Source organism: Panthera uncia, chromosome B1 (assembly GCF_023721935.1).
Source record: "Panthera uncia isolate 11264 chromosome B1, Puncia_PCG_1.0, whole genome shotgun sequence".
In the NCBI taxonomy this organism is placed as follows: domain Eukaryota; kingdom Metazoa; phylum Chordata; class Mammalia; order Carnivora; family Felidae; genus Panthera; species Panthera uncia.
The window spans coordinates 199,101,376-199,118,249 of NC_064811.1; the positions used below are offsets into that span (position 1 = coordinate 199,101,376).

The 16,874-nt window shown below is 54.2% G+C and overlaps 1 protein-coding gene across 3 annotated transcripts in view; it reads right to left on the minus strand.

Annotated features, from left to right (window-relative positions):
- DLGAP2 (DLG associated protein 2) overlaps window positions 1-16,874 on the minus strand; it is a 386,235-nt gene that overhangs the window by 98,361 nt on the left and 271,000 nt on the right. For all 3 annotated transcript variants that reach the window (XM_049631829.1, XM_049631830.1, XM_049631828.1), the window contains one exon: window positions 6,974-7,185. In XM_049631829.1, the coding sequence (XP_049487786.1) occupies window positions 6,974-7,185 (212 nt within the window). The remainder of the gene's footprint in view (window positions 1-6,973; window positions 7,186-16,874) is intronic.

Genomic DNA, 16,874 nt, shown 5'->3' on the forward strand with positions numbered 1-16,874 from the left:
TTCTCCCACTTCTGGTTCAGTCGCCGGATCTGCGGGTGCCTCCGTTTTGTGTGCGGCTCTGTGCGTTTTGGCAGATCGTGGGGTCACGACGGAGACACGGAGCTCTTCCCTTCTCTGAAGGGTTGCAAGTGTCTGCCACTGTCATATGACTTCATACGCCCGCTCAACGACCTTCCCTCAATATTTCTTGTGCTACTTGTCTGTTGGCAACGATTTTCCAGCTTTGGTTTTTATAACATAGCCCTTATTTCTCTTCCACTCATTAAAGCCATTTTTCTTTTCTTTTTCTTCTTATTTTGAGAGAGAGAGAGAGAGAGCGCGCGCATGAGTAGGGAGGGGCAGAGAGAGAGAGAGAGGGAGAGAGAGAATCCCAAGCAGGCTCTGCGCCATCAGGACAGAGCCCAATGTGAGGCTTGAACTCCCGAAACCGTGAGATCGTGACCCGAGCCGAAATCAAGAGTCAGACGCTTGGCTGACTGAACCAGCTGGGTGCCCCATGAAAGACATTTCTCAGTCTAGAATTCTGGCTGGCGGTTTTTTTGTTTTTTTGTTTTGTTTTGATTTTTTCCCCTGTGCTTTAAAGATGTCACTTCCTTGTTTCCCAGCTCCAGTAACTTATGGTGAAAAGTCTGCCCCAAGTTTTTTTCCTCTGTATGTAGCGGCTTTTATTTTTCTGCAGCTTTCCTCAAGCTATTCTCTGTCTCCTTGGTTTCTGCTAGTTTGAGTACGATGTCTGTATATATGTGTGGAGTTTGGTTTCTTGTATTTCTCTTTGTCGAGATTTTCTGAGATTCTCCAATCTGGGATTTGTGTCACTATTTGTGGGCACTCTTGGGACGTGCTCGCCTTCCTCGGTTGCTCCCGGGGTTCCGATCCTGCGTGTGCGAGAGTGTCAGGTATTTTCCCACAGGCTCTGGAATGTTCTCTTCTGCTTTTTCACCCGCTCTTTTCCCCTCTGAGCTTCTGTTCGGTAAATTCTGGGGACCTATCTTCAAACTCCTGGATTGGTTACTCAGTTACGTTATGTCCACTGATGAGTTCATCGGCAAGACGCCTTCTTTCTGACACGATTTTTATTTGCAGTATTTGTCTGCCTCTTCCTAGCACTTTTCATCCCTCACCCTCTTCCCCTGGGTCTTTTGTTATGTTAACCAAGCATTTTGAGGTTCTGATAGCTTCACTGTCTCTAAATTCTCTGGGTGGCTCTGCGTCTTGAGAGTGGGTTTTGTTGTACTATGTCTAAATTCTGGGGGATGTTGGCCACCATGTGCACAATGGCAGAAACAGAGGTAAGTAGGGTTCATGTTTGGGAGCGGACATACCTCGTGTTCTGCCAGGTGAGATCCGGCCACCACTGCCTTTGTCTCAGGGTGAGGGCTGGATGTCCCTACCGCCACGTGCCCGGGCCACTGACAGGGCTCCTGTCCAGCTGTCCCCCCTCCCACTGTTTGCTATCCTGTGATGATGGCAGGGGGATGTTCACTGTGTGAAACAGGCGGCCACTAGGAGCCCTGCGTGTCTAATGCAGGGAGGGGGAGTGCTCTCCAGGGCCCCCGCCACCCCTGCAGCAGCTGCACCCTGCCCCGGTCTTGTTTGGGGAGACTTTCCTGGCCCTCCCGGTGGAAGGACAGCTATTCTGCTCTTGGATGAGGATGTGAGCCAGGACTGTGGGTGGAGGGTTTTTCCGCTATCTTTCCCCTGCGTGTTTACCCACACCCCCTCTGGCAGCTTACCTTGTGCCACAGGAAGCTGCGGTCCAGCCAGGGACCCCAGGGTTCTACATGTTCCCTGAAGGTGGGGAAGCGCACAGCTGCTCCAGCGGGTGGGGTGAGGGGCTCTCCCATTTCCAGCCCTGTTCCCAGCAGCGGAGGGCTGTTGAGAAGAGCAGGGGGCTGTGCACTCCCCGTGGGCCGGGGGTTCCCACGGATCCACACTAGCAGCTGTGAGCAGCTGCTGACACTCAGGCTGACACCGCCTCACGAGACACAGCTTGCCAGTCCAGTCCCTGCTGGAGGGGTCTGAACCTCCCCAGCTCTGCGGATGGTGGTCTTGCAGGGGTCCCGGCTTTCCTCTCGATGTCAGGGTGGCACGGATGGACTCTCCCTCGTGCCCACATCCGAGGCAGGACTGGGACTCCGTTCACCTGCTACCTCCCCACGCTGCTTTTCCCAATGAAGGATTAAATGGACATCCTTCTATGCGAATTTGTAGAGACACCTCGCTCTACAGACTGGCTGGCTACCTAGTGTCCTGCCATACGGATGAGACAGTTCAGTTCACCTTCTCCTTTTATTTAAGATGCATCTCATACACTGTTGAGTAGAGCGCACACTTGCATGAGTGATGGCATTAACGCCAAGCAGGAAAGATGGACACCAGGCTGTTCTCCTGCCCCCATGGCGTCTACTTCCTTCCCTCCTTCCTTAGACATAAACTGTTTTCATTAGTTTCTTATGCATTCTTTCACTGTTTCCTTATGTAATATAAACCTATAGGAATTTCATTCTTATTTCTCCATCTTTATTATACAGGAAGTGCGTGTTTTATAACGTGCTACACTTTGCTTTCTAAAATTTATACAACCTGTATCTTGCCACATCAGTACGTGCAAGTCTGACTCATGTTTACGGCTGCATAATGTTCTAGTATATTCTATAAACGGCATTCTAGTGTTGGTATATCTATTACTCAGTCGGTCCGATAGCAGTGGACTGTGCGTTAAACTTTTATGCCCTAACAGCACACATCACTCCTTACAGGAGCGGGTGAGTCAGGGGACAAGTTCTCCAAAGTGGGACCCAATCCCTACTGATGGGTGTTTAGGTGATTTATAGTTTCTTACAACGACCTACGATGAAACAGTGAACATCACTGTATTTTTGTACATCTCTGTGTGCTTTTCAGAAATTTCTTTAGAATGTGTCTTTAGATTTCTAGTTTCAAATGGTATGCTAAAATACCCTCTGGAAAGTTTTAGTGATTTCTAAGGTATGTGAATAATCTTTTCCTGGCTTTACCCATATTTACATCATGGTGTTTATTTTTTCTCATTAATTTGTAAGGTGTCTCCATGTATTAAGAACACAAGTGTGACACTTAAATGGCAAAACATTTCCCCAGTTAATAGTAAAACATTAATTAAAATTAATAATTTTAATTATTGTTTTACCTTCATGATGATACTTTTAATTTGTTGGTAGGTTTGTTCACTTTGACTATGAGTCAGTTGTTAATACTATGAATTCAACTCTGTCATTTTCTTGTGGTTTCTCACTGTGGAATAACGTTTGGATATGTCTTCTCCATCTGAAAGCCATAAAACATTCACACACACACATACACGCATACGTGTGTAAGTGTGCACACATATGATACACACCCACATACACTGATAAGATTCTTATGCTTATACCTCATATCCACCTGCGCTTATCTTTATGTATAAAGTAGTTCTTGAAATAAGTCCTTTCTCCATAAATTTAAAATGCTAGCCTCCTGAGAGAGGACTCAGAGATGTTCAAAATTATAAGAGCTTTGACTTCTCAATTCAACTAACCAGAAAAGAAAAAAGAAACAACTTAAATCCAACGTAAGAACTATCAATGTTGCTTCACAGTCTGGGTGTAGAATAGACCAGAATAGGGACGCGCTATTTGTGGGAAGGGACCGCATATCAGATTAAGTTGACGCAAACGATCCTCGCGGGACCGGGAGCATCCCCAGTGCTCAGGGCAGGTCCCCAGGAACCACAGGCAGAGGGCACAGGGGTGAGGTGAGGGACAGGTTAACGTTCTCCAGGACGCGGGTCCGCTCATCTGGGGGTCCCCGGCCACCGCTGCTCTTAGGAGTCCACATGTTCCTTTGTCCACTTTCCCGTGACACCCACTGGTCTCTGGGCGCGCGATCCTGCCATCCACAGGCAAACGCTCTCACTCTGGGTGTGGGGTTAAAGCCACTACTTTCATTTTAAGCCTGTGGGGGCGCTTCTGTGACATTCGTCACCTCACTTGTCTGAGTCAGGGGTTCTGAGTAAATAGTTGAGCTTTTGTGATGCCGCTTAAGATGGCAAGAAATGAAATCACGCCAAAATCTGTAAAATTCTAAACAAATGCAACATGGGCGAAGATGCTGCTAGGCAGTAAGAGCAATCACTTAATGGATGTGCGTCCCAGTAACAGAACTTCTACAGACGACGGACTCACGGGGCCTCCACGACGTGGCAAATCCACAGAGGGCTCCTATCGGGCACGGCACCCTGGGGTCACCTCGCCACACTGCCCTCCTTGTCTTGTTTGCTCCAGGGCCGTGCCAGATGAGGGGAGAGAATCATCCGCACGCTTATGCACGGAACTCAGCTCGGTGCCCCAGCGCTTGCTGGAAGCCTGGATGGGGGGATGGAGTGTGGGGAAGTGCAGCCCAACCGCCAGGCTATCTCTGTGGCAGTGTGGGTGGCGCCGTGGGGGCCGAGGGCGGAGGTCGGGCTAAGTCTGGAAGAGGGTCAGCGGCTAGGCACCACTGATGACTCATTCCCCCAACTTCTACCAGGGCGGACGTGGCTCAGGCACTCAGGAACCAGCCGTGCGCGAACGCCCAGCCTGACTTCCACCTGTGGACGGTCCACACCTGGATTGTGACGTCAGGCGGCCTCGGCCCCTTCGTGGCTCTTGGGTTTTGGAGGGAATTTTGACTGTTTTGGGTCATGGTATGGGTTTTACAAATGTAAACTCCTAACGCTGTCTGGTGGGCACCCAGTACCAGACCTCGGGCGGTCTCCACCCGCGGGAGAATGAGGTGGTCTCAGGTCCCGAGGACAAATCCAGGGTGGACATGCAGAAGGTCGGGGGAGGACTAGTCCCTGGGGGCCTGCACGGCAAAGGGGAGGAAAGTCATTAACACGAAAATAAAGTTCGTAATTCTGAACACGACCTGATCCCCGCCCACCATTAAATCACAGCCTGCCTTTCTTTTTCTTTCCTGTGGTTTGCTTTAAACGTATGCAATCGTGGTATGAATCACAAACTTTCCAAATGCCAGCCCACGCCAGTGGCCACGTGCCCAGTGGTTCAGAGCCCCCAGACCGTGCGTGACTGTCCCCAGCTTGAGCCCCCAGACCTGCTCAGCACAGCGGTTGCCTGTGTGAGTCCTGATGCTTCACGATCGTCAAACGTGACCCGAAGCAGCCCAGGGAAACAGCTGGTCGGCTCCCTGCCCTGCTGCGGTGGCCGGCCAGGTTTGCGCCTGGCTCCACGGCGTCTTAAGTCCCGAGGACAGCTTTCCAGTAATGGCGCTGCCCGACTGTGTCTTTGCTTATGCACGCCTCCCTTCCCCGGCGTCCCTCCAGCACATCAGTGCTCGCCCCAAGCTTGTCCCCGACAAACCCGACAGTCTTCTCTGTGTGAGGCAGAGCGGAGATCCGCGTGGAGTGAGACAGGCCGCGGTGTCTGCCTCCACCCCACTTCCCGTCCGGCATTCCCAACACGGTCACTGACTTAAACCGAACCAGGTCGCAAAGACGTGGTTTGCGCTGGTGAAGTGTGAGATGTGGCTGCAATTTACAGTTTGATTGTGCACCCTGCACGCTAACGTTAGTGACGAGCTGCAGGGGCTGGGAGGAGTCACAACGCTGTTTTGCTGGTCACCGCGTGCACCAGGCACGGGCAGGGACGACACAGAGATCACACCTCAGTCTGGGGCTTCGTCCCCATGCTCACGGGTTATGGTGAACGACTCTGCGACACCAGCAAGACACAAAGAAGCGGGTCCCCGGGTGCCGAACCTTCACGTGGGAAACCTACAGCTTGCAGGGGGAGGAGCCAGACAGCTGAGCCTTGAGTAGCACGGGTCTGAACTGCGTGGGTCCCCTTCTGCGTGGATTTTTTCCAGTAGATACAGTGCAGCACAGTAAATGTATTTTCTCTTGCTTAGGGTTTTCTTTTTTTAAATTCGTTAATTTTTTTAACATTTACTTATTTTTGAGAAAGAGACAGAAGGCAAGCGGGGGTGAGGCAGAGAGAGAGGGAGACACAGAATCCGAAGCAGGCTCCAGGCTCCGAGCTGTCAGCATAGAGCCCGATGTGGGGCTCGAACCCACCAACTGTGAGATCATGACCTGAGCTGAAGTCGGCCGCTCAACCTACTGAGCCACCCAGGTGCCCCGCTCAGGATTTTCTTAATAACATTTTCCTCTAGCTTATTTTATTATAGGAACACGGTATATTGTACATACATCATATAAATTATGTGTTAATTGACTACTTATGTTATTGGTGAAGCTTCCAGCCAACAGTAGGCTATTAGTAGTTAAGCTTTTGGGGGAGTCAAAAGTCGTACGCAGACTTTCGACTGCCAAGGGGTCAGCGAATCCAGAAGCCCGTGTTGCCCAAGGGTCAAATGTGCATCCAAACTTAGCTGCTGGGACTGGACAGACAGAGCAAGGCGAGTGGTAAGGGCCATGTTTTGCACAGTTCATATGAATACCTCTTTCCCACATAGTTTCCCCTGCTTATATTTTGAAAATCAGTTAAATTTATCAGCCATCTATGTTTGGACAGTATCATAAAGCATATGCTATTATTGTACTTGTGAAAGTCATACAGGTTCTGTCCCCTCCCCCACAAACAGAAAGGTTGCCTACAAACGCACTTACAAAGTTTCAGCCGACAGCACAGCCCCTATCGTGATTTTCACACACAGACACGCACGTGTGCACACAAATACGCTCCTGGAAAACCAACCTGCCATCGCCTGAGAACACAGGATGGATCACACTGGCTATGTCAGTGGCTTTATGATTAACTGACATAGAAATCACCCAAGTAAATGACCAAACGTATGGCTTTTAAAAGAACTAAACAAAACATTTTTTGAAGGTCTTGAAACCGGTGGCCATCCATCTAATATTCGCAACTCAGAAATGTGAAGGCGGCCACGACGGGCCTACGGCTGGACAGGGAAGCGGGGGAGGAGGGCTTACGTTTGGAGATCTGCCAGCGGCCTTGGTCCGATGGGCTTGAGCAGGGGCTCTGGCCGCATGGCCGCCGTGGGCGACGTCTTGGGGCTGGAGTCGGACTCCGCACTCTCCTCGTCGCCCATGGCTTTGATGTAGCTCCCGCTCCTCATTCTCCGGCAGGGGATCTCCTCGTCCTTGCCGCCCGTGGGGCACCCCCCCCACTCGTCCTGAGGCACCTAGGGGAGAACAGACACACGCATGCGTCAGGGGCTCTTCGCGGGGGACAGATGCTCTGTGAATTCTGGAAGACACGCCTCGTATGGCCGCTTGTCACTGAGAGCGGGGCGCGTGAAGACACGTGCTTCCTGGAGCTGAGCCCTAAGGACATTAATGGACAATTGTTGCCTTTCCCCATTAAAAGGCTGATACACAGACACGGAAAGAGTGAGGGCACATGAGGAACGGCAGAGGAGAGGAAACCACTTGGAATCTCAGCACCCAGAAAACAACACTGCTTACATTTCAGATTTACTTCCTTTTGGCACAAAAGGAAATCGAAATCGGGTTGAGCAGGCTGGGGGGCACAGAGGTCTCCGGGATATGGAGGACAAGGAAGACTAGAGGGCGGGACAGGGCGACGTTCCTGGGGTTCGCCCCGGGTGCGGGTACAGGAGCCGGTGAGGCTGGAGGTCGAGGGGCGTCGGCGTGTGGGATCCTGGCGCTCACTCGCAGACCCGACAGTCCCCACATGCACCGCCAGCTCCAGGCTCTGGGCCCGGCCCTGAGATGGGAGAGCAGGCGGGCACCTTGGGACCCGCCTGCCACACCTGGGACCCCAGCACCTCCCTCCGCAAGCAGCGAAGTCCCAGCACTGAGTGCCCAGCACCACGGGCGCATCTGCTCTGTGCCGCCAGGGTCAGATGCCCCTCACCGTTCACCCCGCTTGGTCAAGCACCCTGCCGGCTCCCGCGCACCAGCTGGGAACAGCAGCGCGTTCGGGGGAAAGCGCCTTATTCAGTTCCTTCCAACACCTGACCGTGGCATCGCTCCGGCACATGACGTCTGGCACAGATAGCCCAGGACAGCGGCCAGGACCACAGCTCCCCCACGGTCCCTGTAAACTCTGCAGGCGCGGGCATCTGGACAGCCCCGGGGGCGATGGCATACATGGGTCCCGTCTGCACGTTTGTTTTTCTAAACCAGCACGTTCCCGAACTCGCTCAGATACACGGGAAGCTTGTGGAACCACGGCAGGAGCACGCAGCGGAGCAGACCCAGACGCTGTGATGAGGGGCGGCTCCAGCAGAAACTTCCAGGTCGTCAGGTCCTCACTCAGCTCTGACCGCACGGCGCTCTGTGGCTGGGGACTCACACGGGCCAGTCCCTGTGGCTGCAGAACAGCAGTTGGCCGGGCGGCCTCAACAGCCTTTCCAGGGAGCGTCACTAAGCTCCTGTGTGCAGGTCCCCACACGGTGCAGACGGGCATGAGACCATGTCCACAGACCAAGACAGCCGAAGATCTTGGCCTGTTCATGCTCTCTGGCCCAGCAAGTGGCTTCTGTGGAGGTGTCCGCAGACTGTCAGATTCGGTGCCAGGGGTTGGTGAATTAGCCACTACGGTAAAAGAGGAAACACGGAAGCATCCCATAGGAAGCAGCTTCGGTACTTACCACAATCACACAATGCCTACTTCAGCCCCCAAAATAACTGCAGAGGAACATGTATTCAGCCATGGAAAGAGGTTCACGGGGGAGAAAGAAAGCAGGTTTTAAGGTACAGTCTGCACTCAATTTTTTTATACTTTAAAAATAGATACGCCTGCATTATGCATGGAGACACACAGCTGGCAGAATGTGGAGTGGGGGTCATCCCTGGGAGAGTGATTATGGGGTCCTCAGTTCTCTTCGTTCTGGTGTTTTCCAGATTCACCACTTGGAACATATACTGCAGTTACAACAGAAAATAAACTTATTTTTAATTTAAGAAAAAAATCGGTCCTCACGGCCCCTGGGTGGCTCAGTCGTTAAGTGTCCAACTTCAGCTCAGGTCATGATCTTGCCGTTTGTGAGTTCAAGCCCCATGTTGGGGTCACTGCTGACAGCTCAGAGCCTAGAGCCTACTTCGGATTCTGTGTCTCCCTCTCTCTGCCTCTCCCCCGCTTACGTTCTCCCTCTCCCTCTCAAAAAATATATACAAAAATCTTTCCGGTATGTTATAGCATCAAACACCTGCACCAGGTGCACAAGAGTGGCCAAATGTCCAGCCACAAACATCACACACCTCTGTGGTTTCCAGCGAGTGAATGCACAGATGGCTGTCTCCTGACAACAGCCACCAGCCTCTGCAAATCCAAAGTACAGTGTTTGCTGCGTCTAGTGACCATCATCCACCCGCATATGACGAGGAGCAAGGTTTATCATTTCTAAGTAGGTGTTTTCCTGTGGTTGACCTTAGGAGCCTCCTGTTTTCGCTGCAAGGATACTTCAGCTCCGCGTATTAAAATACATCCTCCTTTCCTTCTAAGCAGTAAGACACGGGTGAAAGGGCCCAGGCTCTGAACAATGTTCTCTTTCAAGTGTTGAAATCAAGGAAGAAAACTAGCATCGAACGCTGTGTGTCCTGCAGGGAAATGTCTTCTTCATTCAGTCAACAAGTTTTTTGTTTTAAATGTGTACCAAGTACTTTAGCCAATGGGGATATCGTTGAGAGAAGACACCTGGGCTTCCGAACCCCGGATTTCCACTGGACAGGACTACAGCTCTACGTGGGGGTGGCCTCCAGGGGCCATCATGGAAACATGGGACAGTTGTGACAGTCACACACTTGGAGAGCATCACAACATCCCAGGGCCAGAGATGCTAGTTTTGGGGAAGCACGAAGCAATCTCACCCAATGAAGACCGGGCTCACGTCCTATATGACTTTGAATGTCTCTTCCCATCTAGTTACTTAAGCCTTGAATCTAACCCTGTGTGGTATCTAAATCAAAGGGGTTTTGTGCGTGTGTGTGCGTGTGTTTGCAATTTTAATGAACAATGAATTCTTCAGGACTGCAAGTAACCACGCAAATCAAGGGAAGGGAGAGCTTTGGTTTGATGTTTCACCAAGAATTTTTTACCATTTCCAAAAACCCCACCAGGTGGGCAAATCCGGTGTCTTTATAAGTGCCCCCACCAGTCTAACCGGTAGCCCTAAATTCCGGTGAATCTGAAGCCAGGAAGGAACACGCTTCCCAGCACTGCAGTCTGAACAGCGCTTGCCATTAGAATTCACGCTTTCTGTTGAAAGTGATCCTCCCTTTATTTCTGTCACGTTAGCGTTTGGGGACTTAAAGACATGAGTGTCTCAAGTAGTGTGTGTAGATCACAGTGTGTAAGTTCAGTTTACAACAGTCGAGGGGACATTATGGAACTTGTTATAAATGGGACACTTGTTTTGCTGAGTTCATGAGCCATCGTTACGGACAGGAAAGTTGTTTGAACGATTACACGGATGCGTCATCAGTGCAAGAAGAGTGCAGAGAAGGTGGGGAGGTCATCACGATGGGGGCGGGGACACAGGGCGCAGGGAGTGGTGCATGCGGACCCCCTGCTTTGTCACCAGCCCAGGGGAGAGAGCGGGCAGCTGAGCATCCCAGGTCCCTTTGCCTCGTGCCATCTGGTCACACGGATGCTTCTCAGCTGAAGGTCCCTCTGGGACATTTGGCAACATCTGGAGACAGGTTTCTGTCTCCAAAATGGCGGCACTGCTGGCGGCTAGTGGGCAGAGGCCAGGGATGCTGCTCAATGTCCAGGTGCACGGGCCACCCCCATAAGAGAGACAGCTGTCCAGCCCGGCATCGGCCCACCATCAGCCGCAGAGAAAATCTGGAGGCCAGGGTGCTGTCTGTGCTGGGCCACGTGCATCCTGCCAGGTGAGGCAGGGGCGAGGCAGCCCGGATTAGCCCCGGGACCCAGGTCTCCTTAGCGTGGCTGGGGACTGCCTTTTCATTGGCTCACTCCTGTATGTTCATTTACCCTGTGCACCACCGTTCAGTTGCTGAGTTCATTTTCTTCAGGCCACCGCGGTTTCCATTTCCTTTGCCGAGACCAGGACAGACGACGGACAGAAGCCAGACACAGCCGGGAGTCCTGGGCCACTGGCCAGACTCCGGCCCGCCTGTAATCATGCTGCCCCGAGGGCTGGGCTCAGCACCCCCTTGCTCACTCAGTGAATTCCCTGCTGCCGCCTGCAGGCCACCCATCCGGACGCCCTCTCCCGGGAAACATGCGGGCCGGGCCGGGGGAGGCCCATGCCCGCGGGTAGGGAAGCAGAACAGAGAGGGACCTCACCACACGGAGGTGCCCGATGGCGCCGCACGAACAGTCTCGCCTCTGAACCCAAGGAGCCTGAGACCCCCGGGCCCTCCCACTCAGGCATGACTGCTCTTTGACTTCCTGCTGGAAACGCCACAGTGGCCATGTGTCATGTGGGTGACGTCACTCCTAGCTGTACCTGGATGAAACAGAATGTTCGCTCAGGCCGTGGCGTAGGCTAACGACCCACGATCTTCAAGGGGCTCGTGCTTTACTGATGAATCTAACCGCAAACTCTGACCAACACAAAATCAGCCTCAGGGCCGGCAAACACTTGAAACCCCAACTTCCTCCCACGAAGAATTCATCTCAACAGACATTTCCTGAAAGCTTGTCACTGTGGGACGGGACAATTCCAGGTACGAAGGCTGATGTCCTGCCGTGGGACCCAGTGCTGGTGGCCGTTCTGTGGGCCTGTTACTCATTATTCCTGCCCCGAGGGTGGCTGGAATGGTGCTGCTTGGCTCTCTCCGGCTTGGGCTCTGTGGTCCTCAGGACTCTGCCTCCTAGGGGTCCCGCCTCCAGGTTCCTTCTCCCCAGACCTGCCCGGGGTGGGGTCTCCTGTCATGCGGCAGGCAGCACCCCCACAGCCCCCTGAAGAAGCCCTCCAGGTGAACGCTTCTTAGGGGATGCTGTTGCTCCCAGACTCGCCAGCCTGGTCATGGGGACACTGCACGGGACAGGAGTGACAGGCTGCCTAGAAACTGCCACATGCGTGAGGAGATGCGACCTCTTGGGGGAGTGGGCCAGGAAGCACATGGAAACCCTGTAAGAGGCAGGGGATGGGGAGGGGCTGGGAGAAGGACCAGCCGTTTCCATCAGGACGAGGGGGAAACAGATACGAGCACAGGGCGCACGTCACCAGGGACACAGCAGCTCAGCAGTTGCAAAAGTGGCCTGAACAACCGAAATTTCTGTGTGGCTGCAATGCCAAGCCATTTCCTGTGGTGACGGGTCGCTGGGGACAGCCTTGGGGGGGGACCGATTGTAGGGGCAGTCACGTGACCCCAGCGGCCCTACAGTCCCTGAAGCTCCTGTGGACGGTCCCAGGCAGATCACGTGCTGCCCGTGTGTGGACAACACCCAGGAGCCACTCTAAGTGAGCCCACTGATGGGGGGGCCGCAGGTAGATCCAGAACCGAAAGGCATGACCTCTCTGGCCCTTTCAAGACTGTGCGTTCGTGTCCAAAGTGGCTTCGGACACGCCTCCCGGCCTGGTATTTCATTCCGGCCTTGGCAATGAGACTGCTGCCTTGGAGTGACCATGACCTAAGGTCTTGAGCAGGTCCCTGGCCAGGTTCCCAGACTGGAACCTGCCTCCGGCACCGTGGTTTGCACGCACTGAGGGCAGAGTAGCTGAGCGCGGGCTCCTCCCGCCGGCCACACCAGCTGTGCTCCTACTAGAACCGAAGGGCCTTCCGTGAAGCCTGTGGGAATGGCCGCTTTCATGAGGAGGCAGGAGTCCAGTGAGAACATGGGGTCAGGGGCTCGCCCACCCTCCAGTGCTGGGATCAGCCTCCTCTTGCTCAGGGGACACCGGGCAGCTTCCTTTCATGGTTTCCAAGTGTCCTCAGCGACGTCACGGGACAGGTGCACCTCTTGCCCAGGCGCGAGGTCTCTGTGCAGCATCAGGGCCCGGCCGCAGGGGGAGGGCGGTCTGCCGACCCCAAGCCTGCAGCCTGTTGGGCACCCAGGTCACAGACAGCCGAGCAGATGAGCACAGACCGAGGGGCAGACCGGCACAGGGTGTGGGAGTCAGGCAGGAAGGAGACGCACACATGGTCGGCAGCCGCTGGGGAAGGGGGTCCGGGGCGGGCAAGTCCTGAAGGAGCGTGCACGGCCCCCGGCCCTGAGTTACAACAGACCCTTCGCGTCCGATCGCTTGGAAGCCGATGGCTGGTACTGAGACTCCTTTCAGATGCTTGATGAAGAAACAATAAACAGGCTCTCTTTGGAAAAAGATGGGTGGTTTCTCTAGACCACGTAACAGGACCCGGAAACAAATTCAATTGGGAAATTAAAAAAAAATTTTTTTTAATGTTTGTTTATTTATTTATTTATTTATTTATTTTTTTTAACGTTTTTTATTTATTTTTGGGACAGAGAGAGACAGAGCATGAACGGGGGAGGGGCAGAGAGAGAGGGAGACACAGAATCGGAAACAGGCTCCAGGCTCCGAGCCATCAGCCCAGAGCCTGACGCGGGGCTCGAACTCACGGACCGCGAGATCGTGACCTGGCTGAAGTCGGACGCTTAACCGACTGCGCCACCCAGGCGCCCCAAATGTTTATTTATTTTTAAGAGACAGAAAGAGACAGTGTGAGCAGGGAAGGGGCAGAGAGAGAGGGAGACGCAGAATCTGAAGCAGGCTCCAGGCTCCGAGCTGTCAGCACAGAGCCCGTATCCATGAACCGCGAGATCACGACCTGAGCCAAAGTCAGACGCTCAACCGACTGAGCCACCCAGGTGCCCCATGGGAAACGTAGCATTTTTAAGAAGCACTTTCGTGTGCATGCTTGATCTTCTCGCTGAACTTTTGCTTGGAGGCCAGACCCCCAGAGCCTGGGGAAGGGAGTCTGAGGTGCTCCCCAGCCGTGTGCAGACGACTGTACTTCTTTCTGCTGCTACTTTTCTCTGATTGCTTCCCAACACGTCAATATGAAGTGCTTCCTGTGTAGACGCCAGACACTGTGGCCACCAGATCTCCAAGGCCACCGATTCACCAGGAGGGACCCACAGGCCGGGTGAAGACACCCAAGAGGGGAGACAGGGGGCGGGAGGGGGAGCCTGGGAGGGGAGGGGCAGTGGGGACGCTGCAGCCATGGGTCAGGGGCCACGGAGCCACGGGCAGGCCAGGCCCACATGCCTGCCGGGGAAGGCAGGTGCGCCTGCCGTGACTGCCCTCCCGCAGGCACCTCCCCCCTCGCGCATGGAGAACTCCCTGAGCTCAGGGCTGCTGTCAGCCCCCAGTCAGCGTGACATTCATTAAAAGTTTGACCTTAGGTGCTTTGTCTGAAGAGGTAGAAAAGATGAAAACATCTGTTTCAGAGCATAAAATGCATCCTCATTTTCTTTCAATCCTGTCTGTTGTCTGCTTCGACCGACTTAGAAACACAAAGAGCCTTCCTCTGGCATGAACTCGGCGTCCATACGGACCGAAGGTGGAGGAAAACACAGCTCCCTCTCTTAGCTCCACGTCTGCCTAGTTTTCGGGGGAACGAATGTGAGCAGAACTTATAAGCGCTTATTCCTCCCTTCTTGTCTCCTAAGTTTTATTTTGTAGGGTCTGCAGACACATTCCTCCTCCTCCCCGGCTGTGGCTGGGAAAGAAACCTGGGCTCACAAGGGTCCGCAGATTCACATGTCCACAGGAAAGGTAGTACAGTCGGCAGGGGGAGACCTGTGTGAGGGCTGGACGTGGGTCCGTGACGTCCTGGGACACCAGGACAGACAGCCTGGGGAGACAGAGGCACCGCTTGTGAGGTCACCGCCATATTCACCAGAGTGACCCACAGTGACGGAGCAGATGATGGCGGGGCAGGAAGGAAGTGCTGAGCTGCGTCCTCCAGAGGGCACTGTCCCCGCCCTGGGCTCACCTCTGCTGTAGCACAGGTGTGGGTCTGTGCACTGAGACACAACTTCTTGAGGTCCCGGTCCTCCTCACCACCCGCCACACATCTGTGTCAGGACCGCGTATCCCAGGGGTCTAGAACTTGGCCAGGGCAGCCCCCGCTCACCTTCACCCCTGAGGCACCAGCTGCACTGGGGAAGCTCTGGGAGGGAAGGGGGAGGACAGCTGAGGAGTGGGTTGCATGAGCACATGAGCAGAGGGACCACAGGAGCCCAAGGGGGGGACAGATGGGCACCTGCACCGACGCCGTGAAGCTGGCGCAGACAGAACCAGATCGAGGGACGCCGCTCCTCCAGAGCTGGTTCCTCAACAACATGCACGCACACACATGCACACACACACACACACATACATATATGCACTTTAAGGAAAGAGAGAGAAAATGAAGAAGGAAACAATGGGCTTTAAAGAGACAGATGAACCGGTTTCCACGTAGCCCCTTATCTGGATCCAGATCCAAACCGTTAAAAAGAAATCGGGAGCAATGGGGACAGTTGAGTCCTGAGCACATGTGTGAAGCTAGCACACGATCGTTATTTCCTGATGTCTGAGGACAGTATTGCAGTTATGCTTCTAAAGACAGAGCCCGTATCTTCTGGTGTGGATCCTTTACAGGTGAGTGCAGGAACGGGTCCTTGGGATGCAGGCATTTCCTTCCATCCGCGTGGGTGGGCGAGGGGTGTGGACGGGACAAGACCCTCTGGGAACCCACCTTCCTGAAGGGAGGTAGCGAGCATACCGGGGTCACTCTATTACACTCCTGCCTTTACAGGGGCTTCGTATTTTCCATAATGAAAACAAATTAAAACCAGCAGCTGGCGGACAGAGAAAGGATGTTTGGTCAAGGGCAGGAAGAGCCCAGGGTGTGAGGCACCACAGAGGACGTGTGGCAGGAGACGTGTCCCGGAAAGAGGCAGTTTTCGGGGGCAGACACCCGGGGGCCCACACACCAGAGACACAGCTTCACGGTGAAGTGTCCAGGAAGCCGCACAGAGAAGAGCGGGAGACTTTGCGTTTCCAGCAGGGGCCGGCACGAACCCTGAGTCTGTTTGTCACGTTCCTTTAGACGGGCAGGTAAGACTCGTACGTCATATAGGACTGGGGCTTGCTAACCACAAGCAAAGTTGAAACCTCTCCCACGGCTCTACAAACAACATCTCACCCCGCTACCAACTCGTGTCTCCGAGTCGATCTGCCTGTGAAAGTGACTCGTTAGCATTTCCTTTCAAAACAGAACCGCTGGCTTTTAGACAGTGTGCCAGGGTGGCATCTTTGCAGCCACCTGCACCCTGGAAAGACCCACAGTCGTCCACCTGCCCCGTGAGTCCACTGCCCGGTGACTCAGCTAGTGTCCACCAGCGTCCCTCATTCTAGGGGTCAGGTCTCTCCAGGCGCACAAGGAACTGGGAGGGGAACACCGTCCCGTCCCTACCCAAGACAACTCTCCCCGTTCTGAGCTCTGCTAAGGGCACCGGGAGCCGGTAAGAGGGATTGGGAGGCATCTGTAGAGGAAGCAGGCGCCTCTTAATTGTAAGCGTGCTCACGGATGGTGTCAGGAGGAGGCAGACACTCAGGGACGTCACAGAAGCATCCCACCGTGAGCGGCTCTCGCCCTTCGCCCCGTTCACTTGTGTGTGTCTTTGCCCGCCCCGGACAAGGGCCCAGAGGCCACCCCGGAGGAGCAGATACGTGTTCCAGGCATGCCCAGTGGTGCTTTAAGGCTCAGACACACTCCAGTCGGGAGAGGTCGGGGGGCCCTGCTGGCTGCAGGCCACCTTCCAGGGAGGGAACAGACCAGGGGCTGATGTGCTTTGTCGTTGGGGCCACATCCTCCAGCCCTGGAGGCACCAAAGGAGTGGCCCACCGCGCTTGGGGCTGAGGACTGACAGGGGTGGCATTGGGAGGGCCTCAGAGGCCAGCCCACCGCGCTTGGGGCCGAG